Source organism: Penicillium macrosclerotiorum, assembly GCF_028827735.1.
Source record: "Penicillium macrosclerotiorum strain IBT 26536 chromosome Unknown utg000010l_segment0_segment0, whole genome shotgun sequence".
NCBI classification, from domain to species: domain Eukaryota; kingdom Fungi; phylum Ascomycota; class Eurotiomycetes; order Eurotiales; family Aspergillaceae; genus Penicillium; species Penicillium macrosclerotiorum.
In genome coordinates, this window is record NW_026643089.1 from 1,357,581 (window position 1) to 1,383,046 (window position 25,466).

At 47.7% G+C, this 25,466-nt stretch overlaps 8 protein-coding genes across 8 annotated transcripts; 6 read left to right on the forward strand and 2 right to left on the reverse strand.

The window, feature by feature from the left end:
- Positions 1–3,840: 3,840 nt before the first annotated feature.
- N7462_010130 (uncharacterized protein) lies at positions 3,841–4,086 on the forward strand (the record flags this gene model as incomplete). Its single annotated transcript, XM_057081844.1, has 1 exon — positions 3,841–4,086. The coding sequence occupies one exon, from the start codon at positions 3,841–3,843 to the stop codon at positions 4,084–4,086; it is 246 nt and encodes an 81-aa protein (XP_056928884.1).
- Positions 4,087–6,529: 2,443 nt separating this feature from the next.
- Positions 6,530–8,053, forward strand: N7462_010131 (alpha-L-arabinofuranosidase B; the record flags this gene model as incomplete). Its single annotated transcript, XM_057081845.1, has 1 exon — positions 6,530–8,053. One exon carries the CDS (start codon positions 6,530–6,532, stop codon positions 8,051–8,053), a length of 1,524 nt encoding a protein of 507 aa, XP_056928885.1.
- Positions 8,054–9,807: 1,754 nt separating this feature from the next.
- On the reverse strand, positions 9,808–10,737 carry N7462_010132 (Zn(II)2Cys6 transcription factor domain-containing protein; the record flags this gene model as incomplete). The annotated part of the gene is made up of 1 exon (XM_057081846.1): positions 9,808–10,737. The coding sequence occupies one exon, from the start codon at positions 10,735–10,737 to the stop codon at positions 9,808–9,810; it is 930 nt and encodes a 309-aa protein (XP_056928886.1).
- Positions 10,738–11,125: 388 nt separating this feature from the next.
- N7462_010133 (SDR family oxidoreductase) lies at positions 11,126–12,141 on the forward strand (the record flags this gene model as incomplete). The annotated part of the gene is made up of 3 exons (XM_057081847.1): positions 11,126–11,570; positions 11,656–11,996; positions 12,073–12,141. 3 exons carry the CDS (start codon positions 11,126–11,128, stop codon positions 12,139–12,141), a joined length of 855 nt encoding a protein of 284 aa, XP_056928887.1.
- Positions 12,142–13,007: 866 nt separating this feature from the next.
- N7462_010134 (histidine phosphatase family protein) lies at positions 13,008–14,696 on the forward strand (the record flags this gene model as incomplete). Its single annotated transcript, XM_057081848.1, has 3 exons — positions 13,008–13,593; positions 13,650–13,779; positions 13,823–14,696. The coding sequence occupies 3 exons, from the start codon at positions 13,008–13,010 to the stop codon at positions 14,694–14,696; spliced, it is 1,590 nt and encodes a 529-aa protein (XP_056928888.1).
- A 348-nt stretch (positions 14,697–15,044) lies between these two features.
- Positions 15,045–18,543, reverse strand: N7462_010135 (uncharacterized protein; the record flags this gene model as incomplete). The annotated part of the gene is made up of 2 exons (XM_057081849.1): positions 15,045–18,455; positions 18,511–18,543. 2 exons carry the CDS (start codon positions 18,541–18,543, stop codon positions 15,045–15,047), a joined length of 3,444 nt encoding a protein of 1,147 aa, XP_056928889.1.
- Positions 18,544–19,153: 610 nt separating this feature from the next.
- On the forward strand, positions 19,154–22,022 carry N7462_010136 (DNA ligase (ATP) CDC9; the record flags this gene model as incomplete). Its single annotated transcript, XM_057081850.1, has 4 exons — positions 19,154–19,221; positions 19,324–21,121; positions 21,178–21,408; positions 21,477–22,022. The coding sequence occupies 4 exons, from the start codon at positions 19,154–19,156 to the stop codon at positions 22,020–22,022; spliced, it is 2,643 nt and encodes an 880-aa protein (XP_056928890.1).
- A 782-nt stretch (positions 22,023–22,804) lies between these two features.
- Positions 22,805–25,383, forward strand: dppV (dipeptidyl peptidase DppV; the record flags this gene model as incomplete). The annotated part of the gene is made up of 8 exons (XM_057081851.1): positions 22,805–22,872; positions 22,940–22,991; positions 23,062–23,300; positions 23,352–24,360; positions 24,408–24,630; positions 24,692–24,924; positions 24,982–25,193; positions 25,242–25,383. 8 exons carry the CDS (start codon positions 22,805–22,807, stop codon positions 25,381–25,383), a joined length of 2,178 nt encoding a protein of 725 aa, XP_056928891.1.
- Positions 25,384–25,466: the final 83 nt, after the last annotated feature.

Here is a 25,466-nt window from a genome sequence, read left to right on the forward strand (position 1 = left end):
CGGTATATGCCCGCTGAAAATGACTACCTGCTATTTTTGTTTCATCAACTGTATTCGCTGCCCTCAAAAGTCATGATCAGTCCACTTCAAGGCGTTCTCTGCCTTTCACTGCAAGTCTATGGGATAGTCCGAATTTGGGAGTGGTATCGGAAGCCCTGCCTTCAGTATTCTGCCCGAATCCTTCAACAGCGGATCGAGAATTGTTATGCTTTGCTGAAGAGCACGGCTGCAGATTTGCTATTCTGGACACTATTCCTTGGAGCTCTTCTATCAACGGGAATTGAAGTCCACGCTTGGTTTATAAAGCATCTAAAAGAATGTGCTGAAAGTATGCACCTCGTTGATTCAAGTCAGGCAGTTCCGATCTTGGAGGAATTTTTCTTTGTGTACCGTCAAAGGGATGAGCCCGCAAGCAACATCCTGAGACATTTATTTCCATCCTCAGACATGAAAAATTGAGCGTCAAAGAATTTTTCTCTTTGAGGCTCTTCCTTTTGTCTGTTAATGACAGTGTGGCTATTTTGAGTGCAATAATTTGATTCAGATGTGAAATCTTGACACGTACTAGTCGTTTTCTGCTTTTGAGCAAACAGCTTAGAGGATTCGCAAGTAACAATATATATTCAAGGTCTCTGAGCCACGAGCAGCTGGGTCTTATAATGATCGAAAAACTTTTGGGTGATGCAAGTGGGAATTGTCAAACCTATTCACGCCTTGAGCTTGATGCATAACCGATGATACTAAGCTAAACTTATTTAGGTAAAGAAGAGTCAGTACATGATTGGCTGTCGGATAAGAGAAGCGGGTCCGGATTTTTCAACTACGAATGATCGACAATTTCGCCCACAAGGGGGCCAAGTAGAGACTGGCGGCGTGGTGACGATTATTGGCTCTATACTTGAAAAATGTGTCTAGCAGGTGACGTGTTCGTGGCGCGCAATGTTAGCTGATAAGCTGAAAGAAAAAGGCGGTCACAGGGTGCTTGACTCCTTCAGGTATTCGTAATGGTGCAGGTTATCGGGTGTTGAGAACGGGTCAATGACATTCGCACAATCCCTGTTTTGTCTTGGTCGTCTTGCCGAGCATCAATTTTGTTGATACAATATATATGGTAAGCCTTTGCTAATCAGACGGTTCAAAATATTGAGCATTTATTCATCGAAATATGTATCGTCTTTTTTGTGCAACGAAGAGGAGCTTTACCAGAATCCGTTTCATGATGGGCGAGAAAGAATTCATATGTTCCTGCAGCCTAATGTGTTTGAATGAATTCTAGTTTAACAAAATAGTTTTCTATAACTGATGTCTAATAGAAGACAACTAATGGTATCTAAATAGACATATCATTCGTGACTTTCAAAAATTGAAATTTACCATCACAAACTCTTGGTCTACGGGATCACCGTCGGTACTCCACTAGCTTCCTCAATCAATGCAATATCATCAGCTGTAACTGTCTTCTCTGAGGAATAATCGAATCTTGGTGTCAGGCTTAAAGCCGAATTTATTTTCAGGTTGCCTGCAAGACACCAGTATCTCCAGCAGACGTGGGAAATAAAGTAGGCAATTTGACACCCCGAATGTCCTAATAAGTGTAATGCTTTTAAGCACCAGAGAAAATGTCTGCGACTCCTGAGATGTACGAGTGGTTTGCATGCCAACCAGATCGAAGACATCACCATATTTGAAGCCCCAAGGTTCATTCCATCCTGCATAAAGTATGGCACAGCTCGAAGAATTTCACTGGCATAGTGAAAGATTTCAAGAATCTCGTCATCAGCATCATCGGCGTTAATAATTGGTGTTCTTTCTGGTGAGTTGACAAGAACTTGGGCTGGATAAATCAGCTGTTGAATATTCAGCATTGTGACACAGTAGAGAATGTGAAGTTTCCCGTGATAGAGAGAAGTAAATGTGTAAGGACTGCCAAAGAGGTCCTCTACTGGATCTAGAAGGGACGGTATGTCTTGTGACGAGCATGGTGTTGACAGAGTGCCGAATCTTTGTTGAAGATCGGTGTGCCAGGCATGAATCTTCTCCTTATGATCAAGGCATTGCTGTAGCAAGCCTTCACATGAATCATGATCAGAGACATCAATATGCTCGAGGGTCCACAGAAGGGACATAGTGCCAATATTGAGATTAAAGGCTTCGTCACAAGGTGCTCGATTGTTGCAATCTTCAATATAATCAAAATCCGTGTCAGACCACTGAACACTATTCAAGCCAAATATCTGTGGATAGTTAGTAATCTGATGCTTTGAAGAAGCGACGAACGACATACGACTCTGGATTTTTGGGCGCTGTTATAAACAGCTCGGACAAGAGGATCTTGCCTTGCGCGAGCATGATAGTATTTGAGTATTGCGTTTGTGCCTTCGACGTGAGCTACGTGCGACATAGGGCCATCAGAACAATAAATCGCCTGATGAGACAACGTTAGCCCTTTCATGTAACTGTCAAGGAATATTGTGATATATCATGCAATAGCTTGAAAGCCTTACCTCGACCATCTGAAAGATAACTGATGTAAATAGAATGTCATCTTCAAATTTCCCCCGTTTCAAATGAATCTTCAGAAGCCGAATTGCCTCGTTATAATTAAATAGACCATGACGAGTCAGAGTCTCGTCATTTTGGGTCTGACCAAGAAAGATACAAGCTAGGCTTGAAGACGCCCGATCAAGCATCTCGGTATTTGATGCTTTCAGAAAGCTTACAACCAGAAGAAACTTCTCATCGACCTTTTCTAGCCGTTGATTGCACACCGGCAAGTAGCTGGCAAGAAAGAGCGAATAAATTTGAGTTCGATTTTCAGAACTTGAATCGAGAGCAGCTGGAAGGACCGGCCGTGCCCGTCCGTGATATCTTTGCGTTTGGACTTGCGATATTTCCCCACTTGTGACATAGGTATGGTGCGTGAAGAAGCCATCACTGGTGTTCCACTGACATACGGCATTGTTCTTCACACATCGCTTACATTTGGGCTTTTGGGCATCACACTGGATTTTGGACTGTTAGCTTCGATGTTCATGTATCCGCATGTCCCTGCTAGAGATTATCGCACCTTGATTTTGCGCTTTCTACATAACGTACATCCCCGCGACTGCCAAGGCCTTCCGCCCATTTTTGGCTTGCTTGTGTTATTCTGATTTTATGGAGGTGAAATGAAGCATAAGTCTTCAATAACGGTACTCCGCCGACTAAGCGATGCCAGAAAGGATAAAAAATAGAATTGTGATGCAGTTGAGACCCAAAAACATCCGACTTTGGTTTACCTTAAATGGTATGGAAATCATTTTTCGCCCCTTCTGCTACCTTGGCCTTAAACGCCCCCAACGAACTGGATCGCCTCTAGATGGACGCCCCCATATCCCGCAGACCCTCATGGGGGATATTAAGCCTCAATTAATCCCGTTGATCTCAAGAATTTATTCTCTTTCGGGCGCACAGTGTGAAATTTGGTTGGCGTTTCAGGGGGGATGGAGAAAGCGTCAAATCTAAGCCGTCATTCTGGTGGGGCTTACGCACCTCTTTCCCTACTAAGTTTAGGTGGATGAAGATCCGCTCGGCTGCGCACCCACGAACGAAGCACATACTCAAAGGGGGCCAAGTGCATTTCCGGGACCCAGCTTAGCAGGTTTACAACAAGTGGAACGATGGGGGAAGTTGCAAAGGTATCACGGTGATTGTGGATTCCCAGGCCCATGGCAATGGGTGGGCGAAGAAGTCAGGTTGGGGGGCTTGCTGCAGCTATTAAAAGCTCACGGGCGCTTGTTGTCGTTGGTTTGAAGTATACACCCGTTTAGCCTTGATTTCTTCACTTTTGATATTCACACGATGGTCTTCCTCCAACATCACAACCTGAAGCCCGACTTCGATGCTCGAGATATCGGCGTCGAGGACGGTCTCTTCCAAGACCAACAACACCACCGAGCATCATTCAATATCTTTATTCCGAGCAAATTCAACAAGCTAAACGGCACCCCGAACGAAGGCTCTCGGGGTCAGATCGAAGCCCAGGATCGCACCAATTCGCAAGCTAGAATTGGTCGTAAGTTTGATGATCCAGATTTTGAGAGGTGATAGAGAATTTTGACATGTACAAACCACGCAGAAGGAAATTCTGACCCCCTACGGGAGGGACCTCCTGAATCCTCAGGAAGTACCGCAATAATTCCGGATACCAGTGCGGACAAAAACGAAGTCAATCAGCGAACGAAGAATCACCAGGACGGTCTTGCCAAGAAGAATCGATCATCGGGCCCATTTTCTAGCGAGAGGCGGGGCGAAAGTCCAACAGAGACAAATGTTGCCCAAATAACTCGCAGTCGGATGCCTTTGCCAAAGAGCGATGGTTTCCAAGATGTTCCATTTGTGAAACTAGGCTTTGTTTGAGATTCTTGAACATTGATCAACATTCTGAAAATTGCATCATGTGGCATGGGTGTCCTCCGCCATAATGAGCAGTGGATTTGTTGTGCTGTACGGTGTGCGTCTAGCTGTCTCATTATTTTATGTGGCAATCCGAGTATCTTTGGGATTCAATGTATAGCTGTGAAGGGCGGCGGGCATGATACCAAAAAAGGATCCTCGAAACAACGCTCACGCTATGATGACGGAAATGCAAACAACCATCAATGCACGACACTTCCCAAGTGGTCAAGCTATTCTCATGTTGTCAAGGAATTGGAGATTCAGACTGACGGACTGTGTCTGGGTCGGTAAGAACGTGTCGGATGACCGGAATTGCATGCAGAAAAGATACCCACAGTGTTTGTGATGGTTTTTGGATCCTGCAAATAAATAACAAGCGTTTCGTTCTGAAAATATCAAAGTTGATGACTTCAATATGTGACTGTTCAAACAATTTTGATAAGACAAATTCGTTGAGCAACAAGGAGGAGGAAGAACCTTTATTCAAATTTATTTTCCTATCGATTTCTTTTCTCCTCATTTCGTCTGAACGCATCCCAGGAAAGCGGATGAGCATTTTGCCTGCAGAGTGCATCTTAGCCAGGGAGAGGTGGTCTGTTCCCCCTCTGTACCAGCTAATGCAATGAAAAGGCCTCGAGTCACATCACAAGCGTTTTGAACTAGTCCACAAATGGAATGGTAAAATCTCGAACAGCACCATGTTTCGTCAAGAAATGGGTTTGTCGATCACAAAACATATAACCAGAATTAGGCAAAATGGTGACGTTAGATATAATTCTGTTGCCAAGTTCGTAATTATTTGGACAAGAGATGAAAGTATGTTCTCACCACGGGCGTAGCTCTCTCTGCCTCTCATAATCTAATTCGAATCAACCCTGCCCGGTGTCTTCTCACATGGGGCCCCGCATCCCCGCATTCCCAATCAAGTTTGCGAGAGACCCTCATTTGGTGCGAAACCCCCCCGCAACTAAATTCTTCACAGGCACGCCCCAGGCGCCACAATCCTACATCGCCTGGGCTTGTCTTCTTTCAGACCAATCATCCGATGGTACTTAGTTTTAGATATGCAGATTCCTTCGGTTAATTGTTTTGCATCCAGGGGAAATGGGAAAAACCCCGGCGGCACAAGTTGCTTCGGTAACCTGCGATGCAGACGCAAGAATATTCTTCAAGCTTTCAATTGTACACCCAGCCACCATAATGCGGGGTACATTTGAGATGGTGCAGAAACTCTCATCTAAATGGAGCTTTCATCTCCGGCCATATGCGATAGCCAGTCTTGTGACACTAGTTAAGCCCCCCTCTCATAAGCATCAGAGGTGGAACAACACATTCCGCTCAGCTGAATGGCAGACCGCCAAGCAGCCTGATACAATTTCTCCGCAGAGAGGACTAACTGAGATACTAATTAGCCGACCGCATTGGCTATGTTTGCCGATCTTGCGTAATAACATGGGGATTGACAAGCCAAGGAGTAAAAAGGTCCCGACAAACCCCTTTCTAGGATCAATAACTCTAAAGTAGATATCACTAGGACGGCATTGCACCTCTTCATGTTAATTCATTGAGAGAATATTTCAGTATCGTGCCTCCTTTCGTGATTCGGAAGTTTCTCGTAGGTGAAGCCGCGATACTTTAGAAGGGGCTTTTTACGTGTAAACATTTTTGTTTGTATGGATTAAGTGTCAGAGAGTCCAAGATTAAGGCATCTATAGTTTGAAAACAAATTCAAATGAGATGTCACTGGAATTTATTTATAATGAAATCGATCATGCAGCGATGTAGTCGCTTAAATTTGCTCGTAAATTCGCTTCGGGTTTTAACCGATCCTCTCAGGACTCAAGAGTCGCCTATTTTATCCAGTGAATAACAGGGAAAATCACTATATTTATTGGAGGAAAATCCACATTGCTAGCAACACGTGCACTTCCAGATCTTGAAACCAAGGTCCTGAAGAAAAGCCTCAAGACTATAAAAAGGGGCGAGACACTCCTCGGTGTATATTCCAATCTTCTACCAATTCGACAAGTTCCTGCTTTATTTGTAGAAGCGAAACGTTGTTTTTTGAGACATTCAAGCAAATCCATCAAGCATGTTCTCACGATCAAAAGCTGAGCGTGCCTGGATGGTTGCCATTGGCCTAGTTGCCACAGGCTCCCTTGTCAATGCTGGGCCCTGCGACATCTACAAATCTGACGGTGCTCCGTGTATTGCTGCGCACAGCACCACTCGCGCCCTGTACAGTGCATTTAGTGGCGCTCTTTATCAAGTCAAGCGTGGCTCTGACAGTACCACGACCACCATCTCGCCGCTTACCGCCGGTGGTGTTGCAAATGCTGCCGCTCAAGATACCTTTTGTGCCAACACGACCTGCCTCATTAGTATCATCTATGATCAGTCTGGCAACGGCAACCACCTGACCCAGGCTCCTCCCGGTGGCTTCAATGGCCCAGATGTCAATAACTATGACAATTTGGCTAGCGCAATTGGTGCGCCGGTCACTTTGAATGGCCAGAAAGCATATGGAGTTTTTATCTCACCCGGCACTGGGTACCGCAACAACGCTGCCACAGGCACAGCGACAGGAGATGAAGCGGAGGGCATGTATGCAGTCCTTGACGGGACACACTATAACAGCGGTTGCTGCTTTGACTATGGCAATGCCGAGACAAGCAGCACTGATACCGGAAATGGTCACATGGAGGCCATCTACTTTGGCACGGAGACTGCCTGGGGCACTGGTGCTGGCAGCGGCCCATGGATCATGGCAGATCTCGAGAACGGTTTGTTCTCCGGCTCGAGTTCTGGTCAAAATACTGCGGACCCATCTATCTCCTACCGGTTTGTCACTGCGATTGTGAAAGGAACGGCAAACAAATGGGCACTTCGTGGCGCTAACGCTGCATCGGGCTCACTATCAACCTACTACAGTGGCGTGCGCCCCACTGCATCAGGCTATAACCCCATGAGCAAGGAGGGAGCCATCATTCTTGGTATCGGTGGCGACAACAGTGTTAGCGCCCAGGGCACGTTCTATGAGGGTGTGATGACCTCTGGCTATCCTTCTGATTCCGCAGAGGCCTCGGTGCAAGCCAACATTGTTGCTGCTAAGTACGCCACTACATCGCTGATCAGCGGCACGACGCTCACAGTCGGTAACTCCATCTCGCTTCGGGCGACAACATCTGGCTACACGAACCGCTATCTGTCACACAGCGGCACTACAGTTAATACTCAGGTTGTCACGTCTTCCAATACCACCGCCGTGAAAGAGGAGGCTAGTTGGATTGTTCGTACAGGCCTCGGTAATAGCGCCTGCTATTCCTTCGAGTCCGTCGATACCTCTGGCAGCTACATCCGGCATTCTGACTTTGTGCTGTATGTCAATGCGAATGACGGCACAAAGCAGTTCTACGAAGACGCTACATTCTGTCCGCAGAGTGCTCTCAATGGCCAGGGCAGCTCGATTCGATCCTGGAATTATCCTACTCGCTATATTCGTCACTACACGAACGTTGGATACCTTGCGAATAACGGTGGTGTTCACACATTCGATTCTGCAACTCAATTTAACAACGATGTGAGCTGGGTAATCAGTACTGGCTTTGCCTCCTAAGCTTTTTCCAGAGTTATTTTGGTCAGCCAGAAGTCCATTTTAGGTCTCACAGAATTGGGATTATGAATGTTGCTGATGATCGACCATGACTGCGGAGACTCCTGTGGAATCTCAGCGATAGAGATTATTTAAACATTGTTATCAATTGCATTTGACATCAATTTGATTGTATATAGCGCTCTCTACCAAGGAAAATAAAGACTGATATTTAATTCCGAGCTAGTACTAATGCCTGCGAGATAGTGTCATTTTTTAAGCCTAGATATTCTTTCTCAAATAATCTACATCCACAAGCGGGTGTCCGAAAACGGCTTTTAGCATGTATTTGTTGGTGTCTTCTCACTCGAGCAACGTGTGGCTGATGTCCGGCTTACAGTAGATGGGTATGGCCCCGTATTGATGCTCATACGCCGCAGAAAACAAGCCATACCTGCACATGAAACATGCTGAATTCTAGCATTCAACGAGAGTTTCTACTGCTCTTTTGAATTGTTTCTAAATTAGAGGCATTATTCAATTTATGTTTCACTGTCGAAAAGAAATCAGGGGTTACAAAAATCACTTTGAAGGCTGACATAAATAATAAGAGTTGGGTAAATAGTGAATTGATCGAAGTTACCAAGGGTATGTACTATACTTGAACATGTTTTAATCGGCCAAGCCATATCATGCTGTGTATCTTTAGGTAGTGAACCAGGGCGCTCTACGGCAAACCTGAGAAAACAGGCAGGATGAGATAGGTCGACGAACAGACCAACAAACCACCACACATCACGATAGAGGAAGCCTCCCAAAGGGAAAGCAGAAGCAGATTAAGCGAAAAAAGTGTGAAATTTGATTCTCTCCCTATTGGAGATGCGAAGCTATATCCTGTAAAGACTGTGTACTAGAAAGATATCCTCCAATTAGAGGTCTCCCTAGTATTGGCCATTTCCCCACTGCAGTAGGTAGATCATTTTCATCGTCAATTATGTTCATATAACCGTGATTGTCCTTCTCCTTCAATTGCCACCGCCATCCAGAGAAGCATCGATAAGTCATCAACTTGTTCACACCATTCTGTGAGCTCCTTTTCAATATGAGATAATGCGGGTTGTGTAACATTATTATCATGGGTCTCCTGTCGGAAAGTAAGCAAATCTCGTAAAGTCAAGCCATGTTTACGGTTTCTAGTTTCAGTATGCTGTTCGTAACGCTTTTGCCAGTCTTTGTTGGATACTGGCTCCCAAAGCTGGCGGACGCAAGGCAATGGCATATCGAAGAATTCTGGACAATCCCCTCTTGACGGTGTTTGGGTGTCTATTTGGAGAAGCAAATCGAACAAATAGAGGAGACAACCAATTCTAAAAGTTACGGTTAGCAAGGGGGAGAAGAATTGCATTTATTTCAATTTCGAACCTTCTCAGACTTTCCACAAATACCCATTTCCGACGAGAAAGGCACAATTGGTCTATATCTAGGCCCCATTCAGGAATATCAAACAGAGCCTCGGTGAAGGTCTAGAGATGATAAACGACAGTGTTAACGACTTGAAAATATAAAGGATTCATAATAAATGGGAGGAAATATCAACCTCAATTGAATCAACTATCCATTCAGCATTATCGCTTGACACAGAATCCGTACATTGAGCGCACAGCATTCCATAAACCATAGCCGCTTGCAAGGCTTGCAGCATCTTATCCTGCTCGTATTCTTCATACTAATGTTAAGGTAAGATAAGCAACCTACAATAGGGTAGTGGAATGAGATTTTCAGTGAGAGGCTCTTACCTCTTTACGCATTTGCTGTAGGTGGGCGTAGATTTGTTTCCACACAAATACTTGACTTCCAGGCAGACGAGAATAGAACATATGGGTGAGATTGGCGCAGACTGCTAAGGCTTCCGGCAAGCATTGGTGAGGCGAGTCTGGACGACAATCGTCACAATCATAGCTAAGACAGCACGGTGGATGGATAAATGGAGGTAAAGTTGTAGGATCAGCCATCATACGTGAATATTCAGCCAGCCGACTGAAAATCATCCGGGCGGTCAAAGAGCCCTGTTGGAGAGATCGAGTACGCTGAGAGAGCTGTGGTCCGAGGGCTTTGATGCCGGTCGTTGTTGATTGCATTGAAGTGAGAGTAGTGAGATCAACAGCATTTGCAGTCCGATCTTGAGTATTAGGTATCATCGTCGGTGTATTGATGTCAGAGTTCCCAAGTCGAGGGGATGATAGTAAGTCGTCGAAGGACAAGCCCGGGGACTGTAATGTCCAGTCGGCTGGGAGAGAAGTGTCAAATAGAAAGGAAACATCTGAATACTGAGTCACCTCCCCTGAACATACAGGCAAGTCCGGTATCTGGTTGCATGGTCCAGCGACGGTTGACGCAGTTCTCTTGGTTTGCTCAAGCAGCACATTGCAGTGAGGTGAAGTGAGCATATCCCCAGTTTGTGATGGAGCGAACAGTTCAGCGCCGGCTGCATCACTCGTAATGAGCGGTCCTTGGGCTCTGGGGAGGGTATCTGCCGGCTTAATAGGCCGGAATCCCTCAGGCCAGCGGTTTACGGGGCGTGGAGGGTACGCGATGATATAATGGCACTCGAGGCGCCGGTCGGCACATCGTGAACAAGGTTTCGCCAATGAGCATCGTGCTTTGGCTCTACGGCAATTGACGCAGGCCTTGGACCTTCGGAATGGCATGTTAGTCCCCGAGACATCAGGGTTCTCCCGTCACATCGCTTTGCGGCGCCTCAGATGTTCGCCGGGGGCGAGACTAACCCGCAATGACGGCCATCCGCATTTCGCAGCCAATTATAGACGATCATTCGCCGGAGATCGCAACCAACCACGTTTGTTGCCGTAGTATGAGGTCCACTGCCGCGGACATGCAATCCAGCACGGTTGCTCATGGGTGAAGGGTATGATAAGATGAACACAGAGTATTTAATCAAGATCTTTGCCCTGTTTTCTAGCATCGCGCAACTCTAAATCACATACTTACCCCCATTCCTAGACTATTGTGGCATCCACGAAAAATCCCTTATTTTCATTGCATTTCGGCTTGTGTTTTAAACTTGAGATCGAACAAATGACTATCACTTTAAAAACATGCCTCATCACGGGCTGTTCCAGTGGTGGAGTCGGTGCTGCCCTTGCTGAGGCATTCATAGACAAAGGTTACCATGTTTTTGCAACGGCACGCACGCCATCGAAAGTGCCTCAAACTCTGCACGATGCTCCTAATGTTACGGTACTTGCCCTCGATGTGACTTCTTCTGAATCAATTGCTGCTGTCGCCGAGGAGGTACGGGGTGATACCGGTGACAGGCTCGATGTTTTGATTAACAACGCCGGTGTGGGACTAGAAATGCCCAGCCTCGATACCCCCATCAGCAAAGCGAGGGAAGTTTTTGACATCAACTTTTTCGCGGCGTTTGAGATGATCCAGGTATTTAGCTCTATGCTCGTCAATTCGGGGGGTTGTATTGTCAATAACTCATCTGTGGGCGGTTATTGCGCCCTCCCATTCCTTGGTATGCAGAGGAAGGCGCTTCCGCATTTCCTTCGGGCCTTCATTGAGACAGCAGCTGACATGATCACAATTCAATTTTTGATTAGGTTATTATCAGGCGTCTAAAGCAGCCCTCATTCAAGCAAGTGAGGTCTTGCGGCTCGAAATGGCACCTCTGGGCGTGCGCGTTCTCACTCTTCTCACAGGTGGGATCGCAACGAACTTCCTCACCAATGTTCCAACCCTAGTACTACCTGAAGATTCTTATTATATCGGCATCAAAGATATTATCGAGATGCAGCCCGAGAAGGTCCCGTTTGGGGTGAGCCCAGAGAAATTCGCAAACGATGTTGTATATTACGTGGAAAAGAAAAGAGCCGGCAAAGTCTGGCTTGGAGGTGCTGCTAATCTCGCACGTTTCTCAACGTGGCTCCCCCAATGGATGGTTGTAAGTGCTTTGACCGTGCAAGTGTACCGGCAAATCCTCCCAGCAATTTGGGTCTTACTTATAATATGATAAGCAGGATCGTTTTGCGTTGAGCCTGAAGCCGTTCGCAGAAAAGCTGGCGGAAACCCAAAAAAAGCTCAAATAAGAGGCTTCACCTGGAATAGAAGCATTCCAATAAGCGACTTCGTCTTTTCTCGCATTTCAAGGCAATTGAGAAGCTGGCAGGGGCCGCCCTTTCAATAATTGCCCTTCCGAGGCGCATATTAACTGCCTCGTAGCTATTCGAGTACTAGTACTAGCAGTTGTCGCTTCAAGATAGGTAGATAACCAATGTATATACGTATACTATCATCCATGCACATTGTGATCTCTTCGCTCGAAATATCAAACTATGTGCTTCAATCCTGGAAATCAAAACTTGCTGCCTGCAGCATCTTGAATCATCCAACGCCATAAAACCATAAATCTAATCGACTTACTCTTTTTGGACAATGGACAACTGCTTTGAATGCGACCAGGAAAGGGGACGACGACAACTGTGTGCTCAAGTGATTTCGAATTTCAAGTCATCAAAATTGGGAGACAAACGGATTCGACCCGATAACGGACAATGGACTGAGTCCGAGGTGGGTCGATCTCGCCGAGAAAGTCTCGGGTGGGCCTGCTTCTGTCGAATTCAGGAATTTCGGGACGGAGAAGATACGGAAGGGATCAACAAACCAGGTTCCATCGCGGAGTCGAGTTCCCCGCCGACGGGGGAAAATAATAATAACCGTTGGGACCTGCGGCCTAGCGTATGCCCATCAATTCAGAGCTTATCGTTTCTTTTTCTCTTGGCCCATTGCGACTGCGACTGCGACCCTTCTCCCACAGGTACCACTAAAGTATTTCCAACCCGACCTATTTACTACTCCGTGCATCCGGTGTTTCAACTCCGAAGAGTTTGAACACGGTGATCTTTTTCCGGCCGACTGCGGATTTCGCCGACCAAGGTCTATAACTGAAGGAATCATGAAAGCCCTTAGTAGTGTTGCGCTGGCCACGGCCGCTGCCGCGGCGTCTTCGTTGGCCCCTGCATCCGCGCCGACGGGGGCATCCTACGCATCTGGGTTTGATATGACCCGGAGCTGGGCCAACCTCAGCCCCTACCAGGATGCTGATAGCTTCGGCGTGCCCAAGGGCATGCCACAGGGCTGTGAGCTATCGCAGGTTCATGTTCTGCATCGCCACGCCGAGCGCTATCCTACAGATTATCCGTTGGATGGAGCGGGCATGCAAGATTTCGCGGCCAAATTGACAAACTACAGCAAGGCGCACGCCGGCAAAGCCGTGGCAACTGGGCCGTTGAGCTTCCTCAATAACTGGGAGTATGTTATTGGCGAAGACACTCTGATGGAGACTGGCGCGGCCACAGAGGCCACGTCCGGCGCTCATTTCTGGATCAAATATGGTCGGCTGCTGTACCGACCTGGCCACGACAATATGGCTGCTTGGAACTCGGATCTGAATGTGTGGCCCAATGGCACCGCGCGCCCCAAGCCAGTCTTTCGCACCACCTCCCAGGCCCGAATCTTGGAGAGTGCTCGCTGGTGGCTGAGTGAGTGGAATAGCTCGGGGGACTTCCGATCAAGGGGTGCTAACGTCCGAGACTAGGTGGCTTCTTTGGCAACAGCGGCGCCAATAGCTCATACGAGCAGTATGATCTAGTTGTGATCCCCGAGGTCTATCCTTTTAACAACACCTTGGCTTCATATGAATCGTGTCCCGGTGATATGACTGAAGGGTAAGCCATAGAACCCGACTTCGGATTAAAACATATCTGCAAGGAGACGTACTAAAACCATCCGGCATAGTGATGATGCCGCGGAGACCTTCATTGCCCGCTACACCAAGCATGCTCGTTCTCGTCTCTCTTCCTACTTCCCTCGCGACTTTAACCTGACTGCCATGGACGTGCTGGCCATGCAAAACCTGTGTGTTTATGAATACACCAGCCTTAGCGGCTCATCATTCTGCTCCCTGTTCACTGAACAGGAGTGGAAGGACTTTGCCTACAATGTTGACATTCAGTACTATGGAGACTATGCCTATGGCTCCCCCACTGGCCGTGCTCAGGGTATTGGATATGTCCTGGAGCTTGCCGCCCGTCTCCAGCAGAAACTCATCACCTCGAGCGATACCAGCATTAACTATACCTATGACGATAACATCTCCCAGTTCCCTTTCAACCAGCCCTTCTACATGGACATGTCCCACGACGATATTATCCTCTCCGTTATCTCTGCGCTTGGCCTCGACTACTTTAGATTCGGACCCCACGGCCTGCCAAGCGACATTGACCACGCTCCCAATCGCACCTTCCAATTGACCGAGATGACCCCATTCGGCGCCCGTTTTATGTCTGAAATTTGGACCTGCCCTCGCAACATCTCATTCAGCAGTCTTGATCCCGTTCTTTACAGCAACCCGGAACTTGAAACAACCTCGGGCACCACAAACTACATTCGTTTTGTGTTAAATAATGCTCCTCTACCTCTGGGTGGGCTGATTGGTTGCGAGCACGCCCAGAACGGCTTTTGTCCAGTAGACAATTTCCTGCGTGGAGTTCCAACTCTCAAAGAGAAGGCCAAGTACCAAGAAGCCTGCTTTGGTAACTATACCACTGGAAGCCAAGTTGGAGATGGCGCTCCTAATTCTTGATTCGGAGCTGTCGACCCGCCAATCTAAATAGTAGATGTATATTTGTATACTAGGATAGTCCGATTTACGGGGGAAATGCGGGTTGAAATCGTCGGCCGGTGGCTGATACTAAATTTACCTTGCTTTAATACGATAATGACGATACTTGTACAATAGTTGTTTCATATTTGCCTATGGGAATTCATATTTTATGCGTCCCTAATGTCTGAGCATGCGCTCCCAGCAACATGCTCTGATGCTTTCGGTGTAGTTGTTCGGAAATATTGAATGCAGGCTCCTTGAGTAGTAGTTTGCTTGACCGAGCCCAAGTGATCAATGCTTTTTTTCGATTTTCGGTCCGCTGAAGGACTAGAAAGCTACTTCTGCAAATTTAAAAGTCTGTCCAAAAGCGTCCACTGACATGCCCACATCGGCGATCCCTTCCCGGGATGCTTTCACCTTGCTCTCTTGAATGGCAAAGAAAAACCAGGTGAGATCCGGATTCCACGTCTCCATGGCGTTTAGTGCGCTCTCAATAGAGTCAATGATATCTCTCTGGGAATCATCAACTTGAGCTCGGATACTCTGACGTGATGCTTGGAAGTAGTAGTCCGGTCCTACAAGAATTGCAATCCATGATCCGAGTATACTGCAGATTTGATCGCCCACATTCTGGGGTAACCGGACATTGGCCAACACGGTGAGAAACAGAGATATCAAAGCCCTCCAAATGGAATGATGTGGCGTGAATGCTCGTGAACCGGCAGTAATGGGTGACAATGCAAGAGAAGCAGTAAGAACAAAGCCGACATCCAGTGCTTGTTCCCCAGGCTTTGATATCGATTTCTCTCGCTCTTGCTGTCGATTACGACGTGCATTAACGGCCTCTGCGTCGTCCCGCACCTGAAACCAAACCCGCTGGTATAGTCTTTGCCAGCGTGGGAATTCTGTTTCGATACGTGTGGCCATGAAATCACCCGCACCCTTGCACATAGCCTCAATGGCTTGACAGGCAGCGGTAATGACGAAGGTTTCTTCCTGGTAAGTTTGGGTATCATGTTGCTCGTGGCTAGTAGACTCGGGGGATGATTTGGTCATCAAGGTGGAAGAAGATTTGTCACTGGCAATCGACGAAGGAAAAATGACCCTTGATGCCACTGATGGCCAAAGTTCGTTGATCAATGGCAGAAAGCTATTTTCATTTTGTGAGAGGGTTGGGAGCACCTGAATAAGAATGGAAAGCAGTGACCGTCGGAGGTATGGTGATGGAGAGGAAAGATGTGACGGAATCGATTTAACGATGTGTAGAAGAAGAGAGTGAGTTTTGCTCAACGGCTTTTCCTGGTCTTCGGGTTCCGTGGGTGGAGGAAGCGGCTCATCAGATTCTGCTTTGTTGAGTAGCTCTTCAATCGATTCAAGCTCCGCCGGAGGCTTCTCGTATGTTTCCGACCAGGGTTTCTTGGGGTGAGCAATTTTTTCTTCGGCATCTTTGTCGTCTTCGGCAGTCTGACTCCGCTTCGATTTGCGGTTCGCAATATCCGCGGCAAGGTCCAATATGGAAAGATTGTTATACTTCGACTTGCGACTGTCACTGGGGCCGCTCTCTTTACCGGCATCGATCGTTAGCAGCGAAGGTTTCAGTGAACCTTCCTCAACCACGGCCGCAAGAGTTTTGAACATCATTTCCACAAGCTTAGGATAGCCATGGTATAGATCCAGGATTCCAAAGATCGAGTCAACAAGGTCTTCTAAGTAAGGAACCAGCCGCGCACCACATAGCTTGACCATCATAAAGAGGACCTGGGGTGGATATGGAGATACATCAAAGGTATTCAGTTTCAGAGCGACCGAATTCACCAAATAGTCCACATTTTCAATGATCATAGACCCGGGATCAGGATAGTTACAGGCTTTAGTCAAGATATTGAGACATGTCATAGCATGTCGTTGCAGGCTCTGATTATTGGACGCAAGAATTTGGAGGGTGGGATAGAGAGCATCCATGAGCTCTGGTCGGAAGGATTCACCAAGCTGTTGTGCTTGTAAAGCCACGGCCTCGAGCGCAAGTCCCGAAATCCGCCAGTCACCGGAGCCATCAGCAGGCACATCATTCAGAATGTTCAAAGAAGTATAATATAGCTCTTCAATCATGCCAGCACGCTGAGACAATGAGGAAGTTTGCTCCATATAGTCGTCAGCGATGAAGTCATCAAATCCAGACGTTTGCTGTGATTGTGCTCGGAGCGAGGTCAAGGCAAGCCAGAAAGGAGCAATTGTTGAATCACCGGACAGAGAATGCAAGCGATTGAGGATGGATCTTGTGATTTCATTGCCCGACTCCGATGCATTTAACCTCATTACCATTGACCGCATGTCTTTTAGAGTTTGTCGCTGGCTTTGGTGATCTAGCAACACTGATGGGAAGGTAATTGTCGTCGAATCGGTACCAAGAACCTCCCATGCGATATCGCCGGGGGCCGCGATGGGCTGAAGGGCATGATTTTCACGTTTGACAACTGCGCCAACACTGTCACACAGGCCCGAAGCTAGATTACCAGTAAGGATATCCGATCCAATCTGAAATTGCGACAAAATTTGGAAAACAGTCGAAATTTGCCTAATTCCCCACTGCTTGGCGGACTCATCATTGCTTTGCATGATTCGGGGGAAAGATGTTAGCCAAGTATGCAGTGATTCTTTCAGCGAATCCAGTACAACCGCATATGTAGTGGCGAGATGAATCAATGTCTTGTAAGCCTCATTCGGTACTTCATCTTCTTGGTCCGCTAGAACCACAACTGTTTCTACCATCATGGGAACAGCATCAGCTAGTGTAGTTTGACATTCTTCAATAATCATTATACAAAGATTCAGCAAAGCAGACTTTACTTCTGGTCGCTGATGCCGACGAATCTGTATGATATTGACCAATGCCAACTTGATCTGCGTTGTTGTCGCTTTCAGCCAGGATGCATCCAGCGTCATTGTATCGGGCTTTGATTGACTAGAAGCAGGCGTCTTGCTTTCCGCACAGACGATATCATTGAGAACAGCCCTCAGAAGCTGACTCATTACCTGAAGACATATCTGTAATAGCTTGAAAGACCGCCGAACCTGTGTCGTTGGCCGTACAACCTTCGCCAAAGCGGAAACTGTGCGCGGCATGATGCTGGCCAGGACCAGGCGGTCTGTGATGCGACCATAGAGAGCTTGAATGGCCTTGGCAGCCGATATACATAGATCATCGGACCTATCATCGACAACTCCCTCAAGCAAGATATAGACAGTTTGATCAATGATAGTAGCCGTACCGATATCATGGAAGACCGTCTGTTGCGCAACGGGGCCTTGCATTTCCTTGAAAATAGAACTGAGACAATCAAAACACACAATAGCCAGTTCTTCCGGTGCCTGGGATTTGGGTGTCTGATTTTCATCAGTTTTGCTTGGATATCCTCCCACAATCAAGGTCAAGAGAATAATGAGTTGCTTTCCCAATGCTGGTGATAGTTTCTGTCGCCATCCATCAGCAATGAGGAAATTAAGACATCGAACTGATAGCTCTAGACATCGTGCTGGAAGCCGCTGTGTTTCATTGAATATGTGTGACAGTGGGAAAAAGGCGTATTCGGCGAGCTTCTCATCAAGCACGTTTTCCCCCGCAAGCTCTTCCAAGACATTATACACCGGTTCAAGGGCTCGATACAGGTCGGGAGCGGAGGCTTGGTTTCCACGGAATCGAAGGCCTACGGAGCTGAGCTCAACACATGGCTCGCGCAGCTATCAAGATGTTAGTATCTAGTTGGTAGATGATGAAACCGCTTCCAGGCCGTACCTTCTTGAAGGAATCCTGCCGCTGGTGTTCCATTTCCAACGGGCCGAACAGCGTCACAGTGAATAATGCTGTACTAATAAGGGAAATGGATTCCGGCACTAGTGACACCTAGCGATATGCCTCCATTATGATCGTGGGGTGGTTTGCGGCCAATCCAACGACTCCGCGGATATCATCTTGGAAAACGCCCACCGCCCATTATTCTGCCTTCACAATCAAGCGGTGAGCGGATACCTTCCCAGCCAGGCAAAATAGCTTCCACGTGACACGCGCGTCACGTCGCGTGGAGACCGTCGGAACGTCGCGAGGTTGCCTGGCAGGGTAAAGTACAGCCGGGTTATGTTGCCTGATCAGACTTTCAGTTTCAAGAGCCTATAAGTCAAGGCTGCTGTGTCGCTTGGGAGGTAGTGCTTCACTTTGTCTCTGGTCGGTTTCTATGCGCGCTCTGCAAATTGCAATCGCGCGTACCCGCAGCTTGCGCTCCAGAAATAACTTGTCTGGCATCCAACAATACATCGGAAACCCACCTGCATTCAGATTATCTTTATCCAGAGCCCTTCAGAGCTGCTCATTCGCTTCGAAATCTCCACCAGCTCATTTTTATTCGCTCAGATTATCAACGTTACAACGTCTTTCCAGAATTATGGCGGATGGTAAGAGCGAGAAGCAGGCTACGCTTGGGTATGTGCGCGACTCTCAATTGACTATCGGGTGCGTTGGCTTCGCGTCAGGGACAGTCTACCCCCGTCAAGCTCAGGAAATTCCATGTTCTTCCTTCGTGAATTTGACTAATATTGTCCCGTGGTGTTTTAGGCGATTCTTCGGCTCTAATGCGAACGCAAGCAACGCACCTAAGAAGCAAACTACATTAGCATTTGGTGGGAAGCGGCAAAGATCAATCGAGGATGATGCCGACAAATCTGCAGAGCCGGCGACTGAGAATGAGCCTAAGTCAACTTTGAATACCGATGCGCAGGCCGCCGAGTCGAGCAAGGGCCTAAAGCGGGAGAAGGCCGAGGTAGACGAAAGTGAAGAGTTAGATGTTCAACCTATCTCTAAGAGGCGGCGCAAAGTGTCCCGGGAGGTATCTCCTTCCAAGCAGAAGTCGCCTTCTCCGAAGAAATCTCCCGCCAAATCCCCTAAGAAATCTACACCCACTCCAGTCAAAGCTACAGTGGCCACCCCGAGCCCAATTGTGAAGAAGGCCTCAGGTGAAGAAACACCAGAGGTGGAAAATGCATCTAATATCCATGATGAAGACGCAGTAACGGCTAGCGACGAAGAAGAGGCCAAGCCTGAGGTCAAGAAGAAGACGATGGCAAAGGTGCAAGCGACAGTGAACGCTAGCGGCAATGATCCATATCCCGACTGGAAACAAGGCGAGCCTGTGCCGTATGCCGCACTCTGTACCACATTCTCTCTAATCGAGTTGACCACAAAACGACTGATTATTCTCGCCCACTGCTCTGCCTTTCTCCAGCAGGTGCTACGCTTGACACCCAACGATCTACTTCCAACCGTGCAACTTATGATCAACAAATTGGCTGCGGATTATGCAGGTATCGAGCTGGGAATTGGCGAGTCACTGATCATGAAAGCTATTGGCGAAAGCACAGGGCGCAGCTTGGCAGTAATCAAAACTGATCAACATGAGATTGGAGATTTGGGCCTGGTGGCTGCTAAGAGTCGATCCAACCAACCCACCATGTTCAAGCCTAAACCCCTCACGGTCAGAGGTGTGCATGAGGGCTTGCTTGGAATTGCCAAGGTCCAGGGCCATGGCTCTCAAGACAAGAAGATTTCCGGGATTAAGAAGCTCCTGTCTGCTGCAGACTCTGCAAGTGCTGGGAAAGGTAGCAAGGGAATTGACATCACCAAGGACAAGGGTGGACCCAGTGAGGCCAAATTTTTGATCCGCTTCCTGGAGGGTAAATTGAGACTTGGACTTGCGGAGCGAACAGTACTTCCCGCCCTTGCCCAAGCGATTGTCTCTCACGAGGCTGCCGTCGCTGGTGAAAAGGCTCCCTCCGCGGAGAAGTTAGCTGAAGGTGAAGGGGTTCTCAAGCAGGTCTACAGCGAACTTCCTTCTTACGAAGTGATTATCCCTGCGATGTTGGAGCACGGCCTATTTAACCTTGCAAGCGTGTGCAAGCTTCAGCCCGGTATCCCACTGAAGCCCATGCTTGCGAAACCGACTAAGTCTATCACCGAAGTTTTGGACCGCTTTGAAGGGAAAGAGTTCACGTGTGAGTACAAATACGATGGAGAGCGTGCTCAGATTCATTTCGTGGCGCCCGACCATATCCATAAATACCCGGGGTCTAGCACCACACTACAACATGACGGTCACGGTCTTTGTGCGATTTTCTCTCGAAACTCGGAAGATCTCTCGAAAAAATACCCTGATGTGCTGGGGAAGCTGAAAAGCTGGGTGAAGAACGATGTTAACAGCTTTGTTCTGGACTGTGAAACTGTTGCTTGGGATACCGTTAACAAAAAGGTGCTCCCCTTCCAGCAGCTGATGACACGAAAGAGAAAAGATGTAAAGGCCGAGGATGTCAAGGTTAAGGTTTGCGTCTACGCATTCGATTTACTTTTCTTCAACGGAGAGGTAACTTTCCCCAACAATCTCATGCATCCTCGCGATTGCTAATCCAATCGATATAGCCTTGTGTCAAGAAGTCTCTTCGTGAGCGGCGAGAATTGCTGCATGAATGCTTTCAGCCCGTCGAGGGTGAATTTCAATTTGCGCAATTTGGAAATACCAATGTTCTTGATGAGATTCAAAACCTGCTCGAAGATAGTGTCAAGGCTTCATGTGAGGGATTGATGGTGAAGATGTTGGATACATCAGAGAGTGGCTATGAGCCAAGCAAACGGAGTCGCAACTGGCTAAAGGTATCTTCAAATGGCTATACTACTCTCTGCACACGAAACCAAGGGCCCCGGCTAACTTTTTTCGACAGGTCAAGAAAGATTATCTCGCCGGTGTCGGCGACTCACTTGATCTCGTTGTTCTGGGGGCTTACTATGGACGGGGAAAACGTACATCTGTATATGGCGCTTTCCTTCTAGCCGCCTTCAATCCTAACACCGACACCTATGAGACGATCTGTAACATTGGAACTGGTTTCTCTGAGGCTCTTCTTGAGGAACTTCATAAGGAACTCAAACCGTTGGTCATTGACCGGCCCAAACCATTCTATTCTCACTCAACCGTTCCTAAGGACCAGCCGGACGTTTGGTTTGAGCCCCGCTTTGTTTGGGAAGTCAAGACTGCTGACTTGACGCTGAGCCCAAGATATAAGGCCGCTGCCGATGAGTTTGAAGGAACAACCGGAGGCGGCAAGGGTGTTTCTCTTCGTTTTCCTCGCTATATCAAGGCCCGTGATGACAAAAAGCCCGAGCAGGCCACCACTACTCGGGCCGTTGCGGAGATGTACCGAAAGCAAGAGGCGGTGGCCAAGGAGAATGCGGGCAAGAAAGGTGTAGACGATGATTTTGAATATTAAGCGCATTTATAAGGATTTGCCACTCTGGTCATTTGGTATCTAGCGTCGCATATTCAGTTTCCTGCCATCGACCCATCCAGAACGACGTCATTAAGCGACCACTTTTCCTGCCACCCAAGTCCCAGGTCCGATTTATATTGTGAATTACAAACCAGGGAAGGAATAATTTAGTGAAAACACTCATCCATTTGTCTCTCTACATGTACAAAGTAGCTTGACCAGACATTGCTACCCTTAGTCTGCAAAGCGAAACCATCATGATACTTGTAGTCAAGACCAGATTAGTAACTGGCTATCACAACTTAGGGGGCATATATTTGCAGTTTAAATTGGAAATCTACTGATCAGATTGATCACGCAAGCCGAGGAATATTTTCAGACACTAATTTCAATCATCACCTCATATTGGTCCTATCGAGTGTGATACACGGTTATCAACGGTTCTCCACAGATTTCGATGCTTGGCGCTGCGACCCAAGAAAGCGGGCGCGCATTAGAGCCCTGCTTTGCTCTATGAACCTTCCTAGCAAGGGTTTTGCATCTCACTCAGTGTCCACTTTCCCCCCTCTTGCTCTACCGTCATGGCCGGTCAGGCCTTCCGCTCCCTGTTTATCACTCTTGGCATACAGGAATGTAACATTTCCCCCCTTGAGGAAGGCGCTGACTTCCGGTGTTCCCCGCCGCTTTGCAGAATTCCTTAAAGCTTCCACGCTGCTGTGAGTTCGTCTCCTGATCTGCACTTTGGTATTCGCTTTTGTAGGCGGGTATCCGGTTTCAAAAAAATGCGTGCTGTTCAGTGGGCGACGGCCATTGGATCGCTGGTTGCTTCTGCGGCTGCGCTTACACCGGAGTCAGTGCTTTCTTCCTCTTGCCTCAATGCATTTTTTAGAATGCAATTCCTGATTTACTTCTTGCAGGCAATTAATTGCTGCGCCCAGGCGCGGTGAAGCGATTCCAAATCCCTCGGGAGTGAGTGGTGTCCTTGGTTTGATTGTTTAGTCTCAATCTAGATATAGTTCGAACATTGACAATTGGGCAGAAATTTGCATTGTTTTCTGCATCGGTCTATTCCTTTGACACCCACAAGTCTTCAACGACATGGAGTCTATTGGATCTAGATAGTGGCAAGGTCTCTCAACTTACCGATGACAGCAATGTCTCCGAGCTGATCTGGCTTGGCTCGGATGATTCCAGTCTGCTATACATCAACAGCAGCAATGCCGAGATCCCCGGCGGAGTTGAACTATGGATTTCAGACATGGCTGATTTTTCCAAGTCGTATGTATCTGTGTCTCTTCTTACAGACTTCCCGCTGACATAGATATTCAGGCAGTACAAAGCGGCTTCCCTGCCAGCTTCATTCTCTGGTCTTAAAACCGCTCTCACCAAGTCCGGTAACATTCACTACCTGCTGTATGCACCATCATATGGCAATGGTACCGCATATAATGAGGAGTTAGTTGCGACTCCACTCAGCTCCGCTCGCATCTATGACAGCATCTATGTCCGGCATTGGGATACCTGGCTCACAACTACGTTCAATGCGGTCTTCTCGGGAGTTCTGAAAAAGAAAAGTGGAGGAAAGTACTCATCTGATGGTTCCCTCAAGAATCTTGTTGCCGGAGTGAAGAACCTCGAGTCCCCGTACCCTCCATTTGGCGACTCCTCGGATTACGATATCTCTCCAGATGGAAAATGGGTCGCATTCAAGAGCAAAGCGCCCGAGCTGCCCAGAGCAAACCACACCGCATCCTACATCTACCTTGTCCCCAGCGACGGATCGGAAGAAGCCAAGGCAATCAATGGCCCAGATAGTCCAGGCACGCCTGAAGGCGTCAAGGGAGACTCGAGCAGCCCTAGGTTTTCTCCCAACAGTAAACAAATTGCATACTTCCAGATGGAGGATATTGCTTACGAATCCGATCGTCGCACTCTCTACGTTTATTCAATTGGCTCTGATGAGACAATTCCCGCGCTTGCCAAAAATTGGGACCGATCTCCAGATTCTGTCAAGTGGACAGCTGACGGAAAAGGTCTGCTCCTCAATACAGAAGATCAAGCACATGAACGACTCTTCTTCGTGACTGCCGATGCGGACGACGATTACGAGCCCCACAATTTCACCAATAGCGGTTCTGTCAAGTCTTATTATAACCTCCCTGAGGGTGAGGTCCTCGTCACAGGCTCGGCCATATGGAATAGCTGGACTGTATACAAAGCAAGCCCAAAGAAGGGCGTCACTTCCTTGCTATTTTCTGCGAATAAAGTTGACCCTGGTCTTCAAGGCTTGAGTGCTTCTGATGTTGGCGAATTTTACTTCCAAGGAAACTGGACCAAGGTGCGTTTTTTTTGCTGCCTAGGCCAGTCTTTTGCTAACCAAGCTAGCTTCATTCCTGGATCGTCTATCCTGCCAATTTTGACAAGTCCAAGACCTATCCACTCGTGTTCTACGTCCACGGTGGTCCTCAAGGCTCCTGGGCAGACTCCTGGAGTACCCGATGGAACCCCAAGGTCTTCGCGGATCAAGGCTATGTGGTTGTTGCGCCTAATCCCACTGGCAGTACTGGCTTTGGAGACAAGCTGACCGATATGATTACCAACAACTGGGGTATGGTCTTCTAGACTTTACTACCTTCCTCTAAGGAGCCCATTTTCTGACGAATATACAGGAAGCTATCCGTATGATGATCTCGTGAAATGCTGGGAATATGTTCGCGACAATTTCGACTTCATTGACACCGACAACGGGGTCGCTGCTGGTGCTAGTTATGGTGGTTTTATGATGAACTGGATCCAGGGCAATCCATTGGGTCGTAAATTCAAGGCGTTGGTAACTCATGACGGGACTTTTGTGGCTGATGCCAAGATTTCGACTGAAGAGCTGTGGTTCACTGAGCACGATGTACGTGCTCCTCCTTCATTCTGTTTGTGAACACCTTTTTTTGCTAACAGAGCCAAGTTTAACGGCACCTTCTGGGCCAACCGAGACAACTATCGCCGCTGGGACCCTTCTGCGCCAGAACACATCCTCCAGTTTGACACGCCAATGCTGATCGTTCACAGCTCAAAGGATTACCGTCTGCCGATTTCCGAAGGACTGAGTCTATTTAATGTCTTGCAGGAACGCGGTGTGCCCAGCCGCCTACTCAATTTCCCCGATGAGAACCATTGGTATGTCTTCTGGGTCGCAAAGGTGTTCCTCTAACTGACATTTTATAGGGTGACCAACCATGAGAACAGCCTTGTATGGCATCAGCAAGTGCTGGGGTGGTTGAATAAATACTCGGGCATCGGAGCCTCAAATCCCAACTCCGTGAGCCTGGATGATACTAACGTGCCTGTGGTGGATTACAATCCTTGAAAGATGAAGTTTATCGAAGCTTTTGGACATGTATGTCGTTCAGTGCCAATGTACATAACCTGACCTGAATCCATGTCTCTGCC